Source organism: Excalfactoria chinensis, chromosome 4 (genome assembly GCF_039878825.1).
Source record: "Excalfactoria chinensis isolate bCotChi1 chromosome 4, bCotChi1.hap2, whole genome shotgun sequence".
NCBI lineage: Eukaryota > Metazoa > Chordata > Aves > Galliformes > Phasianidae > Excalfactoria > Excalfactoria chinensis.
Window position 1 is genome coordinate 58,380,056 of NC_092828.1, and position 26,680 is coordinate 58,406,735.

General features: G+C 36.6%; 1 protein-coding gene across 1 annotated transcript in view; it reads left to right on the forward strand.

Moving 5' to 3' along the window:
• INPP4B (inositol polyphosphate-4-phosphatase type II B) overlaps positions 1-26,680 on the forward strand; it is a 241,014-nt gene that overhangs the window by 132,033 nt on the left and 82,301 nt on the right. The window contains 5 exon segments of the mRNA XM_072334549.1: positions 3,244-3,294; positions 6,005-6,084; positions 12,555-12,666; positions 14,863-14,935; positions 21,048-21,195. Coding sequence (XP_072190650.1) covers positions 3,244-3,294; positions 6,005-6,084; positions 12,555-12,666; positions 14,863-14,935; positions 21,048-21,195 — 464 coding nt within the window.

Sequence of the window (26,680 nt, forward strand, 5' to 3'; positions counted from 1 at the left end):
CCTGGAGGCAGTATCTAGTCTCTCTGCTGCTCAAACAAATGCTTCTGACTCTGCACCCTGCAAAGTAAAGTAATCTCACATTACCTGTGAAAAGTACTCAAATGTACGCAAGTATTCCAGCCTTTCTGCTTGACCCTTTCAGGTAAATAACAGCTGATACTGTCATTTCATATACAGCAGGTAGTAGAGACATGCAAATAGTTAAGGAAAGTGTGTTTTATGTCTCTGTAAAAGAACTGCATTAAGGTTGATAGAATTTCTTTTTCTTCTATTTATTTATTTATTTATTTATTTATTTGTGTGTGTGTGTGTGTGTGTGTAGTTTAATTTTAACATTTGTTAATCTCTCTGCATAGCATCTTTTCCATTGGAACTGTAGATCCTTGCAATATTAGGCATGCCTTTTGGGGGAAATATTTTCTTCATTACTTTACATGGACTCTTAGTAATAGTCATGTAATAATGCTTGGAGAATTTGCATTATGTCTTCCATAAAATCTGACAAGATATCGATGAAAGTGTTTTACTTTGCTGAGTTTTATATTGACAGAACTATTTAGTAAATTGCCAATCTATTTGATGGCAGTGAATGTGTATACTGTCAAATTTGTATCTTTTTTTAAAAACAAATTTTAAGTGTGTTGGAATGGCATATGTCTTATACAAGCCTATTGATATTACTGTAGAACCTAGCACCACTTTCAGCATTTTCATTTCTTCTAGCACATATACCTGAAGCTGCAACTTCTTTAATGAGAGTTACAAAGAAATGCAGTCATTCTCTGGTGGTTGGTGGTGCAGTAGCTGGCAGGTGGGTGGGGACAGTGTCCTTATCAGCTTTCGGTGGAGTTGTGGTGGTTGTATAAGCAGAGTTCAGCACTTGCCTTTGATGCCAAGAGGGTTGTGAGGGGAAGGAAAGTGCAAATGGTCACTATCCCTGAGCACCTCCAGGTGATATAAAGGTAAGATGTCTATTTAGGTTGTGCTCTTGCACTACTGCTGGGGTTGTACCAAGGGAATGAAATTGAAGGCCTTCCTGGAAAACTCTAGTTTTAAAGAGTTCAAGTCAATTTTTCTGTGACTTTCTTCAGTGGACATCACCAGTGCTTTGTCACATCAGGAGAAAACTTGGTTGTTTTGAGTTACTAGACATGTAATGGTTTATAGAATAGGGCAACTTAGCAGCCAGCAACAGTAAGTGCAGGGAGCTCACTGAAAGCCATAGGGGATTTGATGAGGTTGAGTAACTGAGAAAATAATGTAGTACTATTTCTTGGCAGAACTTAGGTGCCTTTTGAACTTGGCCGTCAATCACTAACCAAAACACAAGGACTTTAATTAAGGTCACACAAAAGTATTACGAATAATAATTATTCCATCTTTTGAATTCTTGATGGCATGTATGGTATACAAAACCATGACAGTGTGGATGGGGATTACTGTTGTGAGTAACCAAAAGAAATGTTCTTTGTCAAAGGCGGGTTTATATGATGAAAAAAAGACAGGTAATTAAAGCTGAATCTATACTTTGAGAAATTTGACACTCAGATATGCCTGATCTGTGCACTAAAAGTATAAGTTAGATATTAATTGTTCTGTATATGATATTGAAAATATAGAAACATACAATGTTAATGGAGTGGTTATAACCACTCCATGCCCTTGTGTTTTTCATGGTGTACTACACACAAACATTTTTACTATTCTATGAAGTACAAGTTTGAATAGTCATTGTAAATGCTTTGTATTTGGCCTAGGATATAAGCTATATTTCTTAATTACTTTTTTGACCTCTTCATACATCTCTTGTCTCACAAGGTAAGAAGGGAACATATGTTTTTCTAGGGAAGTTAAATCTTCCACCACTTCTGAATAATCTCATTTTCCAAAGGTTTACGTTTTGCTTAGGAAAACCTGGAACACATAATGTGAGAACAAAAGTTGTCTGAGATTGAAGTCTACCTTTGTATTTCTGTCTTGTAGTTTTAGAATGCTAGTTTATGACAAGCTTTAAAAAAAAAAACAAACAAAAAAAAAACACAACAAAACCCAGCTTGTTTAATCCAGTGATGTACGAGGAGAATATTTGCTTTTGAAAATTCTTCTCATTTTTCTGCTTATCCTTGCATTTTGTGTATTGAGTTTAGAGCTGCAGAATTATTTTCTATCTGTATACAAGGTATCCGCCTTTATGTTTCTAATGATCTGTGCCTTGGCCTGTTGAGACACCTCATTATGTACTTAGATAGTTGTAGTATTTTGAGCAATTAAATATGTCTGGGGAACTATACTAATAGATAATATGAAAGGGACCAAATTATAGCTCCCATATGACTTCTCTTTTTAATGAATATTTTAAAACATACTTCTCAAGATAAATCAATCAAAAAACAATAATTTAAAAAAAAAAGTTAATAAAAATAGCCACCAGATATACTTAGATCAGAAGTCCAGTTTCCATTCAGCAGAGATATTTTTGATATCTTAAAGTGGCTTAGTCAAATACTAGGATCACAAAATACAGTATTCATGCACATCTGGCTATCAGACTATTGGTTAGAAAGTGATACTACATAGGTCACTCCAAAAGTAATACCTCTTATTTATTTCCAAGGAAATGAAAACTACAAAGAGCATAATAAGACTGATAGTAGAAACTCTCTGCTACAGAATGCCATTTTTCAATACGATCACTACCATTAGCTATGCATTTTCACCAATGGTGTACAAGAGTCTGCAAGTCATGCTTGTAAAAATCTACACCAGCTGGAGGAATCCACTGTTTCCCAACTGCTATGATGGTGTCATTGTTAAGTAAATATTGCCCACACAGTCCAGCTTTCACTGGATTAGTGTCTTCTATTTGGTCTCCATAAAAGTTCAGCAATAATCAGTGAATGTCAATGGTCACTGTATTTTCCACATGGCAGTACTCACTGAGACACCTTTGCTTCATATGCTCTTCCATGTCAGATGCCCCTCTGCTGCCTTCTGTTGCATGGCAACAAAATGCAATAGGAGGTTCAGCCTCTACTGCTGTACCACTTCTTACTTTGTGTGCTGACTTAATGAGATAGGACATAATATTTTCAGAGCAGTTCTCATACATGCATATATACCTTTTAAATATATACTATATATATTTTAAAAGTGCATGAGTACTTCTCTCATTTTTGGAAAGTGCCAACAACAACAAAAATAATGTTTGCCTTGCCTTATTTTTGTTTTTCTTTCTCCTCTCAGGTCCATACCACTGTCCTACCTGATCACAAGGAGACAAGAGCAGATGTTGGAGTAAGCAATTTTTTGTTTATTAGTGGATTCTTCACCTAATCGACAGACACAGACATCAAAGAGAAATGGCATTCAGCTTAAAGGCTAAGCACGAGCAGGCAAGCTTGGTTTTTTAGAAAAAAGTTAGCTTAAGTGAATAAAGAATCAAGGCAGGAGCAACATGCTTGGTGATTGATGTCATCCCATTCACTAATTGTTTTCAGTTGAAATTATCCTGAGGCAGGCACAACTACCTAGATTTCTTGCTAATGCCATACAAACCATCTGGATATTGAGAGCGCAGAATTGCATTATCTGAATGAGCCTTGCCAATCGCTCTCTCATTTTCACATGCAGAGTATAAACAGTGCAGAATATAAATAGTCCTGCCTGTCTGGTCTATTTTTGGCAAAGGTATTTGGGATTTCTTTTTTGTTTTTGGGAAGGCTAGAGTCTCCCAGATAATATGCAAGTCTCGGCAGGGGTAGGAAAACATTAGTCCTGCTAGAGCTGAATAAAAGACCAAACAGGATCTGGGATTTTTACATTCTAAGTCTAAGGTGCTGAATTTCCTGCATTTTCAGGGCTTCCATGGCAGAGTTTGCAGCACTTCAGCTAATGTTCAGAAAACCTGTAATTTGGCAGCACTTTCAGGCTTAGTGAAATAATCAATGCGTTTCATCTTTTTATGTAACTGTTACAGAGACTTCTCTCTTTGGCTAGGTGGGATAATTTATCGAACTAGTCAAGACTCATATTTTCAGATGTATAACCATAAGTACTCCGCTACCAAAATTATTGGAATATTGCTCTGTAATTAGAGTTACAGCAGCTGTTCTGTTTGAAGTCTAATTTTAAAGTGCAAAGTTCAATTGGTTTGTAGACTGCCAGTTTAGGCCCCCAGGGTATAAGATTTGTCTCCAAATAAGTTTGGAAAAAGTAATCTCCAGCATCATTTGAAATTAGACCCCTTGAACTCTCTGCGTTTAGGTCATGGAATTATTCACAACTGTAGTTAATTTTGCTAAGAATTCCCAATTGCATTGCCAGGTAAAGGTAGCTTTATTATAAATAAGCATAAGAGTATGAGACAAGCAAATAAGTGGATTTATTGTTTTTTAACCCCATAAAATTATTCAACTTCAATTTTGTGATCCCAGAGAGCTAGTTGAAACGCTCAGAGATGGTTAGTGGATATAGTGCCCAAAGCTCCTAGATTCTATGAAAGGACTGTGTAACCACCTCCTAGCTTTGGTCATATAAGGAATCCTACTTTGGGTTCTGGAATGGATTTGTAGTCTGCTGTACTGTAAAAAGAAGCACCAAACTTGTATCAGTTTTGTTCAGATCTCCCACTTCCTCTTTTCAAGTGGTAAGGTTGTAGATACAAACATTTAACTGACATGAAATGCCAATGAAAGGCTGCTCTAAAGAAGTTGTACCAAAGAATGTATTCTCATTGGACAGAGAAGGATGTGCTCTTTTAAGATGAGTAATCTGAGCTAATCGTGCCACCATAGAGTTTTAACAGAAAAAAATGCTGTCACGACTGATCTAAAGGAAGATGAAGATGTCTGTGTGTCTACTCTAGCAAGGCAGTGCATCATCAGACCTGGGTGTATTTCTAACAAGTATATGTTTCAGTTGGCAGTGAAAACTAACCAGATTTTATGTGACTGTGTCCTTTTTATTGATAAATTTTGCTTACCAACTTGAGTTTGATATTGTGGCTTACCTAAATTGGGTATTGTGATTTAAACGATATGCATGAAAACCTATCTTAGTACAGACATAATAATATCTATACTAAGATCTACATAATAAATATATAAATATATGTAAATATTAAATATATAGCTGAGCCTTCTTGAAATAAAGCAGTCTGCAGGGTTATTTTGTTTATTTTTGTTGTTCTTTTTTAACAAAAGGAAGATGATTACTCAGTACTAACAAATCCTCATTTTCCCCCAGGTTCTTAGTTGGTCTCTGCATGCTGTGTGTTGATTTCACATAGGAGCAATTTGATTATTCTTGTATCTGGAGATCCAAGATTCCATATAGTTTTCAGTGGTATTTTATTTTGATTTCAAGAGTAGAGTGAAATCAGGGTAGAGTAATAAACACAGACATTGTGTTTCATTTAATGATTTTTGTAAAAATGCAAAACAAACTAGTTAACATTATCATAGAATCACAAGGTTGGGAAGGACCTACAAGATCATCTAGGCCAACCGTCCTCCCATTACTGTAGCTACAGCAAACCACTAAACCATATCTCGTAGCTCCTCATCCAGATGCCTCTTGAACTCTGCCCTGTTTGTTTCCCGGGAGAAAAGGCCAACCGCCTCATTGCATCCTCCCTTCAGGAAGTTGTAGACTGTAATGAAGTCTCCCCTGAGCCTCCTCCAGGTTAAACAATCCCAGCTCCCTGAGCTGCTCCTCATAAGACTTGTGCTTCAGACCCCTCATCAGTTTTGTTGCCCTTCTCTGGATGTGTTCCAGGGCCTTGATGTCTTTCTTATAGTTAGGAGCCCAAAACTGAACACAATACTTGAGATGCAGCCTCACCGGAGGCAAACTATTCACAAGTAATTTCTGTTATATAATTTGTTGAACTAGTATGTTGGGATGTTTCTAGGTACCAAAGAAAGATAGGAAGACCAAAAAAGTAACAATTGAAACTTCAAAAATTGATAGAGATTTTCTCTTTTCTTTCTGCTTCATTTCATAGCGAAGCTTCCTGGGCTGTACAACTTTTACAGTAGGAGATTTGGTGAAGTCAAAGGAACAACAGTTGACTCTTACCCTCAGGTAATTGTTTTCATCTGTAGTAAACCAGATCAAGTTAATAATCCATCTCATTGGATGATTCCTGCTTGACTGTTAGAAACTCTGTATTTTGTTGCTTATATTAGATGTCAGCTTGAAGTGCTTCTGTTTCTCCATACACTAAGACAAAAGAAAATACTAATTACTAAAGTTGATAAGAAAAGGTTAGTATTTTTTTGATGTAAACACATGGAAGAATTTCAGTGAACTTAAAGGTAGAGGATTTTGTTTCACAGTTTCCATTAGAAATGAGTGTAATATTCTCAGTTTGGTTTCATAGGTGTATCTTAAAGAATAAGAATTTTACAGTTTGCTGTCAGAGGGCTAAATGTCTAAATGACAGTGGGGGTTGATGTCCAACACTGTTCAGTGACACAACACATGTATCTGCAGGAGAGTCATGACCAGTGTTTGAAAACTAGGGTAGTGATTAATGGATATTTATTAAAGCTCTGAACTGAAGAATACAGTTTTCACCTTTGGTGCTGACTTACAGTTATAAGATACATTAAGATATAAATGAAAACCATTTTAAGATCAGGGGAAATATTTTAGCTTGTGATTTTTCAGTATGAATCCATTGGACTGGGCATGGTATTGATTTGCAGTTTTTGCAAGCACAATGGAAATTCATTTGGGATGACTGGATAGGCATAGGTAAAATTCTCTGAGCATCATGTTTCTACATAGCACAGTTTTGAGGGTAAGAAGATGTGATTAAGAAAGTTGAGACTCGTGGTAGAAGATACTCCTAAGTCTTCTGGTGTATATTCTGCCTGCAGTATTACACATAGGTGATGTAGAAAATTTGTGTTACATATTTTATTCTGCATATGAGTTGAACATGAAGCCAGCCTTGAATTCATTGTTCAGAGTCCAGTGTTCATTGCCATTGTCATAGTTCCATCATGTCAAAGTGTCTTCATTTTTTGAAAGGAAACCTTTTGGAATATTTTTTTTCTACTACTGTATCAGCATTCCTATTGTAGCATTAATTGTTACATACATAAACTTGCAGGGTGAGGCTAAAATGCCTTGGTTTCACATTTACCCAGATACAGAAAATGCCACATATACCAAGAGTATAGTTTTATTTTTTGATGGTACAGGATTAGATAAAATGTGAACTGATGGAAATATTTGGTTAAATAAATACCAAAGTAATGTTTGTAAAAGCCTATTCTTAGAGGATTTCAAATTCTCAAGGTCATTTTTGCAGTGGTTTAAGTATGTGACCTTTGTTTCTATGACTTTCTTATCAAATAATCACTATAAATTACTATATTTTTAGCAACTTTCCCCCCATTAGAATTCAGAATCTCCCTACAGCAAGTTTTACCAGGACTCCATCCTGAAATGATTTCTTGGCTGCTTCATGTCATTGTCATCCACCACAGGAAGTAGATAAAAGACAGGTGTATCTCCCAAAGAGTTGAGGGGAAATGTTATACTGAAATAATGAAAACAGAGAATGGATTGAACATTGCAGAACTTCATGTGTTTACATTGCAATTTTATAAAATATTATTTATCAGTGAACTTGTTTAAAATCCATATAGTTGTAGATAGACTTCACTGTGGTTCCACGAAATAAACAGAAGGCAACAGCATTTTAATACAAGTACAGTAGTTTTTTGCTTACATAGTTAATGTATTGCATCTGTGGAGAAAATGGATTTTATGGCATTTTGTATGTTAGCCTGTACTAACTGCATTTGTTTTGTATTATGCACTGGAGAATGGGGCTGCCTGCTTGACTGGAAATCATACCAGTTGCTTTTCAGGCAGTCAGTGGCTTTGTCATTTATAATTAACACTGTTATGCAAATACACAGTCTGTTTCTCTTTTTCTTTCTGTTCTTAAGCCATTTTTTTGGGTTGAAAGGTATAGCCATGGGAGAAAATTAGCAGGCCTGAATTTGCATACTCACTGTGCAGTTATGAGACTCAATGAGAAGTGCATCGGAGGCGAGTAACTATCATTCTCAGTCCATCTAGCTCATCTGCTAGCTTGTTTCTTCCTTCTTTTCTGGATGCTTGTGTTTTTATCGCTGGAGGTGTTGAGATGGATGTTTCTGATGCTCAGGACAGTTCTAGGTAGCTCTTTGTCTCCTCTTTGATGAAACTGATATTAGCCTGGTGGTTCTCAAGGACACGGGGTGGTAAGCAAACCCATGTATATAATGAACTTTACAGTAGTGTTAGAAGCATTACTAAGCAATTGTGGTTTTAAACCTGAGCTGAGTTCAAGACAACTTCAAAAGCATCTGGATTTGGCTTGGTAAACTAAACAACATTATGGCCTCAAGTTGTGCCAAGGTAAGTTAAGGTTGGATGTTAGGAAACACTTCTTTACAGAAATGGTAGTTAAACATTGGAATAGGCTCCCCAGGGAGGTGGTTGAGTCACCATCCCTGGATGTGTTTAAGAGCTGTTTGGATGTGGTGCTGAGAGATATGATTTAGCAGAGTTGTTAGAGTTAAGGTACTATGGTTAGGCTGAGGTTAGACTTGATCTTTGAGGTCTTTCCAACTTGGGTGATTCTTTGATTCTGTGTAGCACTAATGGAACTACTGCTTTAAGTTTGAAAACTACTGTTTCACTTGGAACTACGCTCTAGGGTTTATGAGAAGATGGGACTTTGATTGTTCCAGTGTAGGTGGGTGCCAGCTGACATGGGACTATGGCTGCAGCAGATGGAGTGAGCACTGCAGGAGGAAGGCAGGTTGGACTGAGTGGGAAGGGATAGACTGAAACAGTGCCAGCTTTGCTACTGAAGCCTGCATCCTCTGCTTCCAAATCTGCTTTAGAAGTCACTCTTCATACACTGTCTTCTTTATTGATAATATTCCAAATGCAGATGCTCTGTAGGCAAATATGAGGCAATTGGTGCTCTTTGTCCCAGGCTGCTTTAAATGAAATAAATCATCAGGAATTTTCCAGTTCCACAAGCCAACTAGCGTTGAAGCCAAATGTGGGCTTCTCACATTGACAGTTGCTTTATTTATTCTTATTGTTCTATTACACCTCCCTGCTGTGTGTGTCAGAAAAATCCCTATACAGGCTTTTCAAGGTGCAGGCCATGTTATACTGACCTCCTGGGGTTCTGCAGGGCATCTTGTCTCATGGCTGTAAGCAATTTGGCACAGGGACAGTCTTCATTGCAGCGTGTCACTGAAAGTTGCACTTTTAACTTTATTAAACAACAGCAAATAAGCTTTTCTAACCTGATGTATTTTGAAGCCCATTAATTATTTTCCTAATGATCTGCTTAACAATGTGTGCGTGATTGTCTTCTGTTTGTCCAAGCAAATTACCTGAAATATATAAATATACAGTAGTGTTTGTTTTAATTTGAAGTAAAATAATACAGATCTCCATCTTATTTCAGTGATCAGTTGCTTTTTTTTTTTTCCTACTGAGTAAATTCTGAGTAATTCTCACTTCTAATTTTCTTTTAAGCATAATTACCTCATTATGTTGCTTGAAAGTTTTAAATCCATGACGTGTCTGTTGTTTGAAGATGGTCATGCACCTGTGCTATTTTAAATTCAGTGTCTTATGGAGATAATGATGGTTTCTCCCTGGACATGTATAGAGTTCTTTAAGTACAATTACAACGTAATAGCCCCACTGTTTTATTCCGTTGCATTGTCTTATCTTGTAAGTACTGTGTTTCATATTTTAATGTAACATATGTTTAAGAACTGATCAGGAGTGATTTTGAGAAGGCAATAATCAAAAAAGTTGATAGAAAATAAAATTACATCAATTGCATTTCTTTCTACGTGTATGGAGAAAGCTTCCACACTTCTGTTGCCATGTGTGCAGGCTATCAATGCAGTCAACAATCACCACCAAACTGAAGCAATGAGGAATATTTAGTCCTCTAAAGCAATTCAGACAAGGAACAAAAAAGTGTAACAGGTGCTTTCTTTTTGTTTTTTGTTTTGTTTTGTTTTATTTTGGCAGTATATGTCATTGTCTTTTATCAGTTCATTTGCAAACTGAGCTCATTTTTATTCAACTTCCAGTTATACTCTTAATTTTCCCTTATGTAATCTTGAATCAGACCTGTTTTATATCTAGGTCAGTGTCAAACTTGCTGGTCTTTTTGACCTTAGAAATCATGTTTCCTAAAAGAAATGGAAGGGCAGGATTTTTCTTCTGATTGTCAAGTGAATGACCAGGATTACAGCCAAGTTCTATTGCATATTGAAGTCAGCCTGCCCATGAGGTTGTCCCTTTGACGTTTTGATCAGGACACACTGAGTTGTTGAAAAAATTGTGAGTCTTGTAGCAACACGCTGGCTCTGCTTTATGAAATTGTGTATGATATGCTAACGTCTTTTATGTTCCCTTTTTTCCTTGGAAAAAGTCCCTTTGTTGAAGTAACTTAGTTCACATGCTGGTTGCTACCTAGGAAGAAGAAAACAAGTCAAATTACTATGCTGTAATAACTGAATGTTCTAATTTCAGAAGGAACTCAAGTTGATTTTCATACATTTCAAAATTATTATGTACTTTTGCTCATAAACACCCTTTGGACATTGAACCTTTCTACCTCATTATTTTTCTTTATATACTTCATTAATTAACATAGGCTTCTTTGGTTGCAAGGCTATTTAGAATTTGTTCATTTTAATTGTTTCTTTTTTTATTGTCAGTAATGAATTTGTCTTAGAGCAAGTGAAGCAATGACATGAAAATATGGAGAATTGTGTATTTTGAATATAAAAACATTTGATTTGTGTAGCTGCAAGATGAGTGTATTTTACTGAATCACGCATTAAAGGTATAATGACTGGTAACAAAAATTACTTATTAAAATTGAAAGCTCAAAGTAGCTATATTTATAAATGTACATATGTAAAATCTATGTATGTAAATAAAAAGTTTTAATTTAGCATGATAAATAAGTATTCATACCCGAAAAGCTTGATGTGGGTGCTTAACGTCAATCACTTCAAAAACTCAACTTTCTCTGACCTAATTAAGACTTGATACAGCATACAAAAATCAAGATTGTGTAAAATTGTGGTAGCCAGGGTTCTGCAGCCTGTATTTCAGCAATTAACTTGAGAGAGCCCAAGCACTGCACATGGCAGGAAGGCTGAGCCAACATGGGCCTGGCCTGACTGAGCGCAGGGCTTACATGAATCGGTGCTGTGCTTCTCAGAAGCTCTTGTGACCCCAAATGTAGTGGGCTTTATCTTGCCTAATTGCTCAGAGTTGTAATGCTATACCATACTAGTGGTGTACTACAGAGACAATGTTTGGCTATGGGCTCTATCCTGGTAGGGAAAATTCTGAGAGTAGTGGCTGGTGTTCTTATTGATCCTTTACTAATACAATATGATGTGGTGCTGTTTTTTTTAAGATCTGTGTGTCCATGCTAAACTTGTTTGTTGTTCTGCAGTGAGAGTTTCCCCAGGAATGTGAAAGTTTTTATTGGAAATACTTGTCTAATGCTTTTTTCTATGTATTTCCTTTGTGCTGCTCTACCACTTTGCTTTATTTCTGAGTTGATTTATGGTATTGCCCCAAATCCATTTGTTTTAGTTCTTCCACTCTGTGCTTTTCAATTTTACTAAACTTATTATCATCATTGCTAATTTCTGCTTGGTAGGTGTTGTATTAGTTTTTTTCATTACTGTCAAATGGTCTGTTACATTTATTTCCTTCCTTTCAAAAAATCCAGCCATTCAGAATAAGCCAGAGGAGACAGACTGTGTAACCTTGGTACTTTGAATAACGTTTTGCTTCAAGTGAAAGCCAAAAAGCATTGAATCACTTTAGAGTTTAAAGCCTTATTTTTCTGAAAGGTAGCATGCAGTATTCTTTCTTTCAACATGTAATTGGAATTACCTTTCATTTTTTCCCAAAACTATTTGCAGAAATAATTATATAGGAATTCACCTGAAATTATGTTATCCTCGCCCATTTAGTTAAAGAAGTGGAATGATTCTGTATAATTACTCTGTAGAGATACTACAAAAAGAAAAGTGAGATTCAGATTTGTTGCACTCTTGAGATTTAGCAACAAATTTATTAACCTACTGAACATGTTCTTTGCAGATTGTTAGGAAATAAAGCATTGCACGGTGTACTGAGACTGCAGGTAATAAGTGAGCTATTGGCATAGCAGGTAATGGCCCTTACACCCTGGAATCCACAGGCAGAATACCATCTAGAATGAAAACTTGACAGTGTGTATGGATTCTTCCACCATTTATACAGGCTTCCAGTCCTCGGTTTTATGATGAAAACATTCCATGTTACAAGCAATATGCAGAAAACATAATAAGCCTTATTGTTAATGCCTCCTTATAGATGTAAATACAGATCTCTGAGGTTATACAGAAGAAGGAACTAAATGTTTACTGAAAATATTTTTACTGATAGAATTAGATGCTACGTATGACCCAGTGTCATGGGATTTTTTTTCCCAGAACTTCCGATGGTGGAAAGACAGTTGGTACCATTGAAGTCAATCTTGTGAAGATGGGAGAGCTAGAAGATGGGGAACCAGGCCACATCACAACAGATTCACAGGATCAAAAGGTATCAGCTCAGTTGATTGCAGAAAATTAAATAGAAATATTAGTTGCACCAGATACCTAAATTACTCATATCACATTGTGTTAAGTAGTTAATAAATAAATTGTGGGGTAAAGTACTGTTCACACAATCTCTCAAAAAATAAAAGTAAATTTTATGAAAACATGCAGAATTATGCTCTGTTATTGATTTCTCAGTCCCTCTCCTTTTTTAGAAGAAAAAAAAAAAAAAAAAAAAAAAAGGGGTTGATTTTGATTTCATCTGATCATCTTTAATCACTCCTGATCAACACCTGTCCGTAGAGACACCATAAGTATGATATTTTTTTTTCCCTTGGACAGTTCCTCTGTTTTCTGCCATTGAAGTCCCGTTCACATGGATTTTTAAGTGCAGCCAGTGCCCACAATACTGAAAACCTGGAAAGAATGGCAGACAGGCAATCCAAAGAAGAGGTGAACCCCCTTAAAAAGGGACAGATTCAGCTGCGTTTCATGGGAGCATAAAATGGTGGGGAAAATCTACTGGTGTAGTGGGTGGCAATGGTGATACTTCAGTGCTAGAATAGTGTTGAGCAGAGGGGGTGTGTAAGGATTTTGAATTGAGGCAAACATGGTGAGAGGCAGGAGGAAGAGCAGAAGGGGGTTGGAAAGGGTAGAAATGCTCTCCAGTAGGCAAGACCTGAAGCCAGAAGTGGTGGAGATGCCAACTGGAGATGATAAAGCAGGAATGGATTTGGAAAGGAATAGGAAGAACAAAGGAGGGGTGGAAAAGGTGGATGACAAGAGGCTTGGGCTAAGACAAGATTCAGAAACAACAAATCTGGTACTGCATTCTTTTTTGTTTGAAGGTAACACAAAAGAATGCATATTTGGAGAGAATTAACACTGTTGTGAGTATCTTTTCTGCTCAGCCAAAGTAGCGTACAAAACTCTAAGGATATGTTGACCCTTTGGTTTTTTTAACCATTCTTGTTGTAGGGACCCCAAAGTCCTTTTAAAAATGTGGACCACTGGGACTAATTCCAAAGTGGCTAACAAATAGTATGAAACCTTTCTTGTTTATTACTCTAAAATGTCTACAAGATACGCAAAACTGTTTCTTTAGCCTTCTCTTTTATTTTATTTTTATTCTGTTTCAATGTGTTGAATGAGATTTGACATGGTAATTTGACATGTGTCTGACTTGTGGAAGCCAAAAGGCTTTTAATAGACTCTTTCTAAGGGATTCTAATACTTCAAGAAAGAGCAACCTTGTGACAACTTTTGATCTTTATAGCAGTCCTTAGTTTTTATTGATTAGTTGTGTCATGGTGTTGCATCATGGAGCTATAGTTTGTATATTTGTAGTAGAGATGTAGTTTGAGTATATTCCCGAAAAACAATTGTGAAAATGTAGAGATGCTGTATTACTTCAAAGACATAAGTTCTGAATTAGATTTGTTAACTCATTAGATAAACTATACACAGGTAATTACTCATGGAGGAATAAGCTGATAGTTCAATTCTACCTGCAGTGTCAAGTTGTGGGGAGTACTTCATGTCTTGCTCTTTAGTTCAAGATCTGCAGCAGAAAATCTTAATAAGAGCCACAGTAACTGAGTTTCCTATCACTTTCAGAGACCTTTTTTCTGACTGAGGGAGAAACATGAAAAATATTAATAGCAGCACATTTAAAAGTGGATTTATACCAGTTGATTTGTCTATTAACTTTTGATACTTTTACTTTATACACTAGCCTTATCAAAGGAAACATCATCCAATTCACTTGTCACAGATGACTTTAATCACAAACCACAACCATGTTTTAAAGATTTCTTGTGTCTCCTACTTCTGCCTTGTTTAATAATTCACTGAGTGCTTTCTGACACCGTGTATGTGAAAGCTACCTTATTGAAAGAAATCCCTCTGAAAGCACATCACTTGTCAAAAGTTATTTTAGCCTGTGCAGTTGTATTGGCAGGAGATCTTTCTGTTTTATTACGGAATAGCTGACCATATGCTGTCATTTTCTCTGTAGTACTTCTGATTCTTTTGCCACATATTGGAACATACAGAGAGAGAAATGTAAATGGTAATTAATGGTAGGGTTGGGAAGTTATCGGTGTTCTTTTTAGTTTGCTGCTTATGAGCCGCTTTTATAGACACGTAAACTCCTTGTCATGCCACAATTTGCAAGTGTAAACTTGTGTTTCTTTTGTAGTGTGCATTGGTTCGTGAGTGTACAGAACCTGAAGGCCTAAGTGGTAAAGACAGCTTGCCTTCATTAAATGCAGGTGAGTATTTTAACTTCCATAAGAGGTGATTATTGGAATATCTGATCTTGAAGAAATCACAAACATTTGGAGCAGATCTCTTTAAGGACTCCTCATAACTTGTAGAGATTAATTAATATTTTATGTATTTTTGACTGTGTCATTTTCCTAACAAATCTTTCAGACATGTAATGCTTTCTGTAATACTGCTGAAATCTCCCACTCCAACACCTTTACAATTCAGTGATTTTTCAAGACTGTCATTGTCTTCAGTGGGCATAGAATTAACCTCATAAGTTTTTGTCATGTCATTGCATGACATCCCATTAAAATAATTATGTCCTATTTGCAATTGAATACCCAGGAGAATTAATCTTTCTCATAGTTGATGGCAATTTCAGTTCAATCTGAAAGCTGTACCTCCTGAAACTGAGGAAGTGATGTGGGCTAGGCATTCTCAGTTCTAGTTCTGCTCTGGCCTTGTCTGTACTTCACTGAACTAGAGTTCTCTTTCAGTATACTGAGAAATATTACATGCTGCTATGCTGCACCATAAAGGTTTTACTAGCCCAAGTTTATGAATCTCTACAGCTCTACAGTAACAATGTCACAAATAAGTTATATGTGTTATCTGATACCACAGTACTGCCAAGTATTCTGTGCATTAGCTGCAGGCAGTTGAAGAGAAATGTTACTGAAGTTTAAACGTTTTTAAAACCTTTATCAAAACTTTTTCTTATTACTTGACTGATAGGACAGGAAACACAGTAGTACAGCTCTGCGGTCTGATGGAATCACTAGAAACATAGCAAAAAATAGTCTTCCCATGCATGAATGAAACGTGTATTTTTTCCTGTGATTTGTTAAGACTGTCTCAGAACCAGAGAAAAACTTTTTAGAGCTGCCATTTCTTGTTACTGATTCAGTGGGAGGCTAGAATTGTTTGTGGAAAAGTTATGCATTGAGAATTACTAAATGGACAGGAAGCACATCTGGTTACAGAAATTTCTGAACTGGAAGTAGCTGGAGTCAAGGAGAGTTCATAGGCATATATTTATGGCTTTTCTTGGAGACAAGGTACAGAGCCAGTTGGATGATCTGCTCAAACTTAATGCAGCTCCTTGATTCTAAATGTCATCCAGATAGTGAATATCAAAGCAATTTTTAATCAGAAAAAGTGTTGCTGATTGCAGATGTATTATTTCAGTTCATTGCCTTCTTTAGGTGAATTTGATTTTTTTGGTGGGCAAATGTTGTATTGTGAGGAATAAGTAGCATTAAATTGTTGGAGCTCTCAAAGTAGATATCAGCTTTACAAATAATGAAGTTTAGTCCTCTTTGCCAAGTGTGAATGTAATTCTACAAGGTATGTAGACAGCAGCGTAGGTGTCTATGTGTATTGTTCTCATGTATCATAAAATGAAAATTACCAGCCCATCACCTTTTCTAGCATTTTTGTGTGTTTTATTTTTAAAAAGAGTTGAGAGGAAAGAGCAAAACTGAAGATGTGATATATGAGAAATGACAGTGCACAGGATATTGGAAAGAGTTTTCAGGTGTAGGAAGTTTGTTCTAATAAGTACTTATTTCTCCATTTGCCTTCTGTACCTGTGACTTCCTCTTCTTGCCCTAGCATTGCCTATGCTCTCAATAGACACTTGGAATCAACTTCAAGTTTTGTCATTCCCACTCTTTTCACCTTATTCTTACTGAATTCCCAATTTCTTATCAAATTCTTACTTTCCTTTTCTATTTCCAGCCTTGTTTCCCAGCCAGTCAAGCTTCTTTCCCAGTATGTCTCCATGACTAGGCTTTATGTGGATTAAAGCTGTCTCTGTTGCCTGGAAATGGGCTTTCTGAAATGGGTACTAGTGTTGCCCTTAAGAATGTTGTACCACATATTAGCTGTGTCTGAAAGAGGCATTCATCCACTCTGTAGGAATGACACATCCACAGTTATGTTAGTATTAGAAACTAGAAATGATGCATTTTCAACAGAAGTTGACCCCTGGTGCACATATAACATGTTTATCTCAAGTCTATCTGTTTTAATATTTACATACTAAGATTTCAGTCCTTATGCTTAAATCACTGTCCGATCTTGGTGGATTGCCATGGATATGGTAATTAGAAGACTCATTGTCAGAATTCAAGTTTATAAAGCATTAAGCATTGCAGATCTCATAATTCTAACATTGTAGACCTTCCTGTATTTTCTAGCCTCGTTCTCTGAACAACTGGACCATTTTAGCTGAAAATTTCTAAAATTAATCTGTTTAAATCAGGCAAAATTCGATGTGGCAAAATCAGAGGCAAGAAATGAAAAGAAAGGAAGAAAAATGAGGTAGAAGGTGAGGATAACAACCTACCTGCAGTGGGCATTGCCTGCACTACTCTTTTTGCTGTGTACATACAGAACTACAATAAACATATATTCGACAAACGTAGGTTTATTACATGTCTATGCTGTTGTAAACTGTTCTATCTCCCACATGCTGTTTATCAGGCAATCAAAACTATGAAACTGAAGAAAATGCCCCTATATTTATCTTAAAGTCTGTTGGCATTCTTCTGAAACTTAAAACTTTATGCATAGACCTCAGAGTCCTCGAGTTATGATGCACTTAATGAGTGAGGGGAATTAGTATATTTTACAGATACCTATTTTAATTACATTATATCCCCAAGGATTGAATCTATATGTCTCAATGTTGAGTTATTCATTTCTAACAGAGGAACGCTTGTCAGCAAACCTATTGCCCTTTGGAATGACAAAAAGAATAAAAGTAATTGAAATTAAGCAAAAACTAAGGATGCTGAAACTTATTTTATCGTAATACATCTATCCTAAGAAAGGAAGATATAAATACAAGCACTAATAGTAAATTAGTATATGGTAGCAGTTGATTTTTGTTGGGTAGGGAACAAGAATAAAAGTGGAATACTGGATCTTTTATTATTTTTTTATTTACAGGGGAGCTGTGAGAAGTATATTGCGTGGAGTAAAAAGCGCAGGCATCTTTAAAAATGGGAATGTCCAAAAGTATGAATAGTAAAATATATGGTATTGGCTTCAAAGCTTTGTGCTATAAAGAAGCGCTTTTAAAATAAATCTTTCCTTTTTTAAACCACTGAAGTTCATCTGAAATTGCTTTTTTCCAGTGCCCTTCGTGATCACTGTCTAAATACAGGAAGGATTAAATTTATGAGACTTTTACTCATTTTAATAACTACTACTTATAAAATCTAATTCTAGACTTACCGTCCTTACTGTTTGGGTGCTAAAAGCCTTCTGGATTTCTTTTTTAGGCCATGTGGTGAAATTAGAAAGAAAAACGCATCTAAGAATTTTATGGAGTCACATAAACATTTCAGTGTTTCGCTTCACAGGAAAAGAAAATATTGTGCAGCTCTTATTGTCAACCTCACAAAGTAGCTAGCTATAATGAAAGTTAGAATTATTTGGTTGCCTTCCAGTCTTTTTTGTGTGTGTGTGTGTGTTTATAAATGAAGCTTTCTTCATAAACCCATAGAAAGATGTTTGTGCTGTTTTCTTTCTTTTCATTTCCCCTTTCCTAAAGAACTGTAAATGGCCTCCAGTCTAAAATTTAAGTAGCAGAGACATTACCTTTAAGTAGTATCTAAAATGACTTGCTAATTCTAAAATTTGTAATAGAAACAACTTTGGATCCATGTTACCAAAGTGATACTAGTCTTGCTAGCTGTTATGCTGCAGTACTTTAAGTCTGTGGTTTTTTCAGTTGATTGTTGGTTTTTCCTGTTTTGTTTTATTGGTGGTGATGATAAAGAGTGATGCAGAGGGAAGAGACTGCTAAGCATACACTGCTTAGCTCACTGTTTTGTGCACATGCATTAAGTTCTCACAGACAAATATGACTTCTGTGAATGTGATAGATTGAGTGCAGATTCAAGTGTTGTTCTTGAAAAAACTTGCTTTGAAAGCTTATTGGAAAATAAACATAAAAAGAAGAAACAGTGAAGACTTTTCCATCTAGGTCATCATTATTTGAAATCTCATGGTCAATGTTACTGGCCTGCTTCATAATGAACAGGTGGTGCTACAAAATAATTAAATAAATAAATTAGAGAGAAAAAAAAAATGACCTGTTCCCATTTTAAGACAGTCCTAACTTAACCAGGTTTATTGAGCTCTCCTCTGATTTCTGAAGATTGTCATTCTGTGTCTTGATAATGGAAGATGATTGGTGCCTTTTATCTGCTTAGTGGATTGACAGAGGCTGTTAACATTATTGAAAATTTGATTTTATTAACATAATGGAATCTCAGTGGAAGACAAGGAAAATAGGAGAACATCACAGCACATTTTAATGAAGTAATAAAGCACGGACACAGGATGCAAGTTGATCATATGTTCAGAGCTTGAAGATGTTTTTCTTTTTTGAGGATTCTCAAGCTGTAAAATGTGTGTACTAACATTTGAATATTGGGGTATTTGGGGTGCTAATAATGAACAGAAACTCCTATTCCTCATCTGCCATTTCCATCAGTCATCTATTATGCCTGTTCCACAGTAGTTAGTCAGAACCTAGGTTTTGTAAATAAAATCAATCGTAAAGGCAAAAAGACTCTAAAAGGCTTTTAATTTCTCATCAGACTAGTTAAAGAGATCTCAAAGAAATTATGGAAATAGAAAAGGAACATGAATATTTGCAGCATTCCTTTCTTTATAAATTGACAGCAGCTGTTTTATTACAGATACCTCTGAACCTATGGTCTCGTTTCAAGCTTTTCTTGGAGGATTTTATTGATTAGTTATACAAGACTACTTGTGTAACTAATAACTTTCTCTGTTTTTCATTCTCTGTAAATCAGCCTACGTAGGCAATAACGGTTGTAAAAGAAGCTGATAGTCTTACTAGTTGTCATGTTTGCCACATAGTTGCTATTGGGAGTTAAAGAGTTAATGCTGCAGTTTCCTCAGAACAGAAGAATGAACTCTTTAACTCCCAATGCACTGCATGATATAATGATGCAGAATACCAATGAAAACTATGAAACCAAGACAACAGTATATATCATATTGACAAGAAGTTTATTCTCAGCACACATGGGCTTTTGTCTGAGTTACAGACCATTCAGTGACAGATCAATGGAGACCTGGTCTGAAGCACCTTTTCCAGAAGGCAGGTAGTAGAAAAGTACTTTTGGAGGTTTTGGCTGTCCAAAGTCATTCTGCATTAGCAAGCTGCAGATGTGTATGTTTAATGACAGTAATTTGTGTCCCATGAATCTTATTTACAAAGTCAAATGATATTTTCCTTTCTCAGCATTTTCCCGAACGGTTAAGAGTGGGGTGGGTATGAAGAAGAAAGTAGAGCACAGAAATTTCTTGTCTGTATTACAGAACACCACTGAAAAGTCAGAGTAGAAATATTGCCAAGATGCACGAGCTTTAAGGTGAAAAACACTGTCGGTTTTAAGGATAAACTTCCAAGACATTAAGTATCTTGATTTTCCTAAATATTTTTATTTTCTTATGCCAAACTTCAAGTTACCATCATAACCTAGGAACAGAGTATATACTATGTTTACAGGATTGTTATCTTTATTTCTATGAAGTACCAGTTTCTTGGTCATATCGGTGGTAAAGTTTCCATTAATGTTAGAAACACATCATCCACTTACATTAATGACTCCTCTGTGTACATATCATGGGAGAAGATGCATCAGATACTGCTAAACTGCAAGGCACACTTCACTTGTCCAGTGAAATTCATTATTCATGTGATTCTAGCAGATAGTAGGTGGTAGCATTGACTATGTCAAGTTCATTGTTTAATTGTGCATTTTGTTTTTCCTAACTGTGTCTTAAGTGTAAGAATAGAGAGCATAACTCCTCTTTCTACTGCACTGAAGTACTAAATTCACAGAATACCTACTGTGATTTATCTACTATATTGGCAATATTTGGTCTTCTACACACTATTGTAGTAAATAAAATACTAATGTATTTAATAAATTCATAATGGTTTTGACAGTAATTCTACAAGCAATGGGAGGAAATAATGCATTATTTTTAGGTATTTTGTTCTCATAAATTTTCAGTCATATAACCACAGGAAAGCAACTATATAATTTTTCCTCTCTGCAGTGTTAAAAAACCCAATCTGTAAGTTGTACAGATTTCCTACTTCTGACAACAAGTGGATGCGAATCCGGGAACAGATGGCTGAGACCATCCTCTCCTTCCATGTTCCTAAAGAACTGATCAATCTGCACATAAAGGAGGATATGAGAAGGTAAGGATGAGATATTAGCAATAGTAAATACTACATATTTTCTTAGTAAGAATAAACTATATGATGAGCTAGAAATATAAATTTGGACTATGAAATAGGCCAAGTGCACTGTTCTTTGGATTTTTGAGGCCTTAGAGCTGTAGCTGAACAACAGGATTATCAGATTTCTCTAAGACTGCAGTGACTTCATAAGTTCTGAGCAATGATCCATTTTAGAGAGAAGTCATGACTTTAAGTGTATAAGAATCAACATCTGGTTAACAACATACATTTTCAGAAAAGCTAACATTTTGTAATGAAACAATGCATGAGAAGGGTGCTAACTATGTTACAGTGTTTTGCTTTGTACTTTGGCAGCACTTAATATCGCAGATAAATATTATGCAAGCAATGGCAAGTAATGTTTGTAGTTAGTGAAGAAGCAATTAGAATATAAATCACTTTTCTTCTAGCTGATTTATGTTAATTAACATGAGAAAAATTTATAAAAATAGTTTCATTTTATAGCCTTAGCTCATGTTGGGCCTTTTAGTCAGGAAAGGCATCATAGGATGTGTAAATGGCCTGGGAAAAAAAGAGGGAGCACCAGTGGCCTTAAACTCTTTTTATACCCAAATTCCCACTTAATGTGCTAAGTCTGCAACTTGCCCTTAAACAGAACTGTAAATTCTGCTGGTACAACTGGGCAAAATGTTTCAAGAGGTTTTGGGCTTCTCTAAATGCTTACCTGCTTTTCCCAGTAATGCTGAATGATGCAGAAGAATGTTGTTACTTCTGCCATTACACTTTGCCTCACATAAGTGGGCATCTTGTCTCATGCATAAGAGTAGCACTGTTAACTAATGCTGCATCCCTAAGCTACCCTGTGCGCTTTCAGGTATTCCCTCTTTAGCAACCCAATAGGAAGCCTTGCCTGTGGTTGTTTACAGGAGGTCCTGCAGTAGAGGCTCCTGTCTTATTAATTATTATTAAACCCATCTACTACATCAGTGCGATTTTGTGTCAGTAGAGCAGCATGTGACAGTCCACAGTCTTGCCTTGAATAAGTCAGTGGACTGGCACATACTTAGTTGTAGTGATGATGGGTTATAAAAGCACATTTGAATTGGTTTAATACTTTATTTTTTTTCATTAGTGCCATGCTTAGGTGTTCATGGCCAGATCCTGTTTGAGAATACTAATGTGTAAGGGTTTTTTAGTAAGCAATAAAAATCGATCATGCTGACTGTATAGCTCATCCACTTCTCAAATTTTTATTTGCCCAATAGGTAAATGCCATTTAAGAGTTAGAGAATTACTTTAACCACTTTTATTTCTTACGCATTATCATCTCCAAAGCCATAGTGCAAATACCAGTACTTGGTGTTATTTCACATTGTAGCATTCATCTTTTCGGAACAACTCATAGTATGTTTTATTGCTTATTTATGTTAAATGATCATCCAATACCCACTGTGACAAAGAAATACTTTGAGGAAGAAGCATAAGTAAACGTAGCATGATGATTGAAGCATGTGGTTCTGATTTTCCTTCCTGCCAGTGTGGATAGCTGTAAAGCCTGGTTAGAAGCGTGGGTGTAACAGTGAGAGGGACAAATCACAGAACTGTAGGGGTTGGAAGGGACCTCTAGAGATCATTGAGTCCAACCCTCCTGCCAAAGCAGGTTCCCTACACCATGTTGCACAGGTAGGTATCCAGGCGGGTCTTGAATATCTCCTGAGAAGGAGACTCCACAACACCCCTGGGCAGCCTGTTCCAGTGCTCCGTCACCCTCCCCGTACAGAAGTTCAGTGCGGAACTTCCTATGCTCCAGTTTCTGGCTGTTTCTCCTTGTCCTGTCTCCTCACACTGCTGAAAAGAGTCTGGCCTTGCCACTTTGCCCCCCACACCTCAGATATTTATAGACCCGGATCAGGTCCCCTCTCAGTCTTCTTTTCTCAAGGCTAAACAGACCCAGTTCACTTAGCCTTTCTTCATAGGGGAGGTGCCCTTCACCATCATTGTGGCCCTCCACTGGACTCTTTCCAAGAGATCCCAGTCTTTTTTGTACTGCATCAGTCTGAAAGAGGAGGTAAAATCGTTGTGTGGGTATAGGTAGTATAGAGGTAATGCCTATGGTTCTGATAGCACTAAGTTGGGTGCAGTTTTGCTATTTCATGTCACTTGGGGGTGCAGAGAATATAAGTTAGAGGCATTACAGTGTAAACATGACTTCAAAAGTTTTGCATAATGTTATTTTTACTCAAGTCATAACAATAAGCACTGTTTCGTTTTTGAATGAAGTACTGATCAGTAAACTGGAAAAAAGAAAGCACTCACAAAAGTATTTAGGTGCTTGAGTAATCATGCATTTAAGAATATGATGAATCATGCTCCAATCTGAAAGAAATAAAATTCTAAATAAAATCTCTCCGAGGTAAATGTTGCTTCAGCTCTATGATAGAAGCAAAAGCATTGTCTTGAAAATCTGACTCAAGCTGATTCCTCTGATTCAACTTGTCTGATTCCACTGTATCCTGATGAAATAAGAAAATGTAGAAACAAACAAGAGCAGACAATTCTATGTATAATTGCTAAGTACTAAAAGTAAAGTTTAGAACAAAATGTGAATTCCACAGGTGCCATTCTGAGTGTTACTGAATTTCAGACTTCTTATAATCGTGTGATCAAAACTATTCTTTTGAATTATAAGTAACATTATAAGTGAGTCATAAGCTTAACCTCAAATGTGCATATTGAAGATTTTAGTAAAGATAAATATAGGTAATAAAATATCCCCGGAAGGAAAGTTTTAAGACAAAGAGGAAGAAACAGCTGTAATTTAGCTTGGGGACAAATATTTTGTAAGGGAAAAAAAAAAATAAAAAATTCTGTTTTCAAGAGGTTCTAAATGAAAAAAAAAAAAAATAGGAATTAAAGAAAAATATCTTTGTACATTCTTGTAGTAGTTTCCCCAGAAGGGATTTAATCTTTTAAAATAATTATTTGTTTGCTTTAGTAACAATATAGTAAAGAGGCTACGATTCTTTTATTTCTGGAAAAGATGTTATATTGCTTTGATGGGTTATTGCCTACATATCACAGGGTCCACTACCTGTTATAAAGAAATATAGAAGCAATTTTATCTGCTTTTATTCTACTGTAAGATATAATGTTTGCCCATAAATATGTACACTAAAAAGTAAATTTTGGTAGCAAAAATAATTTCTGTGTTCCTTTCCTTAGGAGTAAACTTTTAAGCTTGCTACATTTAAGTGACTGACACATGCCCTGAAGTTTATGGCTCATATTTACTCCAGAGCTCTTGTTTGACTAAGTTCAGAATATTTATTACTTTTATCCTGTTTATCTCTATATTAGAGAGCGTTTCAGTGCTGTTGAGCTCAGAGCTGAAAATGATAAGGTTGAGTCTCTGGGTAAGTGTCAGGGAGAGGGCCCACAAGGCTGACATCCTGGTGGGTGTTTGTTACAGATCACCTAACCAGAATTAAGTGATGGACAAGGCATTTTATGAGCAGCTGCCAGAAGCTGCTCAATCACCAGCCCTTATTGTCATGGAGGACTTCAACTTCCCTGGTATACACTGGAAATATAAAACAGCACAGAAGAGGCTGTCTAGGAGATCTCTAGAGTGTGGAAGATAACTTCTTGACACAACTGGTAAGAGAGCCACCCAAAGGAGGTGCCCTGCTAGAACTGCTGTTTACAAATAGAGAAGGACTGGCAGGTGATGTGGAGGTCAGGAGCTGTCTCAGACATAGCAGCCACAAAATGGTAGAGTTGCATATTTTTTGTGAAGTCAGGAGGGGTGTCAGCAAAACTGCTACTGTGAACTTCTGGAGTACAGAACTATTCAGGACATCAGTAGGGAGGTTCCCTTGGCACTGAGTTCTGAAAAGCAAAAGGGTCCAGGAAGGCTGATCACTCCTCAAGAAAAATGTCTTAAGAGGTGCAGAAGCAGACTGTCTCCCTGTGCCTTAAGGTAAGCCAGCAGGGAAGGAGACCTCCATGGATGACTGGAGAACTTTTTCTGATACTCACAGACAAAAGAGTCAACCTCTTATGGAAGAAAAGATGGGCAACTTGGGGAGAGTACAAAGAAGTTGTTAGGATATGTACAAAGAAAATTAGAAAGGCAATTGCCAAGCTTGAGCTCAGCCTGACCACTGGTAAAGAGAACAAAACGCTTTCACAAATTTATTAACAGTAAAAGGAGGGCTAGGGAGAATTTCTGTACTTTAATGAATGTGACAGGGAATGTGACCACTGAGGATAAGGAAAAGGCTAAAATTCTCAATGCCTTCTTTACATCTGCCTTTAAAAGGCAGACCAGTTATCCTCAGGGTACTCTACCTGGAAGCCTAGGATGGGGAACAGAATAAACCCCCCACAAAGTGGTAACATAGACATGCTACTCCACCTGGACTGTCTGCGGAGCCTTTCAGCCATAATGGAAAGTACTTAATGAAAGCTTGGCATAATTAGGCTACCAAAATAAGAATTTTGAAAAGAAGAGAGTGCCAGAAAAAGTTAATTGTCTCAGATTAGATGAGGAAGAGGAGGAATAGAGCAGCCTGTACTTTGAGTGGATACAGAATGGAGCAAGTTAGTGTCAAGGCCTCAAAGGAAGGTATTGAAGTAACCAAGACAGGAAGCAATAAAAATGGAGACGCTTTCATTGTTGAGAGTTTCCATTGTGCATTTGTTGTGGTTTAACTTGACAGATGTCTAAGCACCACACAGTCGTTCACTCATTTCTCCTTTAAATATTGGGATGGAGGAGAGAATTGGGGGAAAAAAAAAAAAAAAGAAAAAAAAAAGTAGAATTCAAGGGTTTAGACAAAACTATTCTAAAAAGATAGAGAAAACAAAACAAAAAAAAAAGATTAAAAAAAAATATGAGGTGTGTGTATATATATATACATATGTGAATGTATATGTGATAGACAAGCAATTGTTCACCACCTGCTGACAGCAGCTAGCCCCTCGACCAGGAGAAGAGAAAGAGGGATGAGCTCTCACCCCCTTCAAAACTCTCCTTTCACATGATATCATAGAATCATAGAATAGTTTGGATTGGAAGGGACGTTTAATATCATGTAGTTCCAACCCCCCTGCTAGGCAGGGACGCCTCCCTCTAGATCAGGTTACTCACAGCCCCATTTGGCCTGGTCTTGAATGCCTCCAGGGAGGGGCATCCACAGCCTCGTTGGGCAGCCTGTTCCGGTGTCTCATCACCTTGTTGGTAAAGGCATTTTTTTTAATATCTAATCTGAATCTGCCTTCTCTCAGTACAAAACCTCTCATCCTCTCGTCCTGTGACTATTGTATGGTATGGAATATCCCTTTGGCCAGTTTAAATGAGCTGGCCTAATTTCTGCACCATCTCAACCCTTCTTTAGTACGAGACAAGAAACTGGGGTGGCCTTGGCTCTGTAGAACACTGCTTAGTAGTAGTTATAAACATCAGTGTGTTGTGATCATT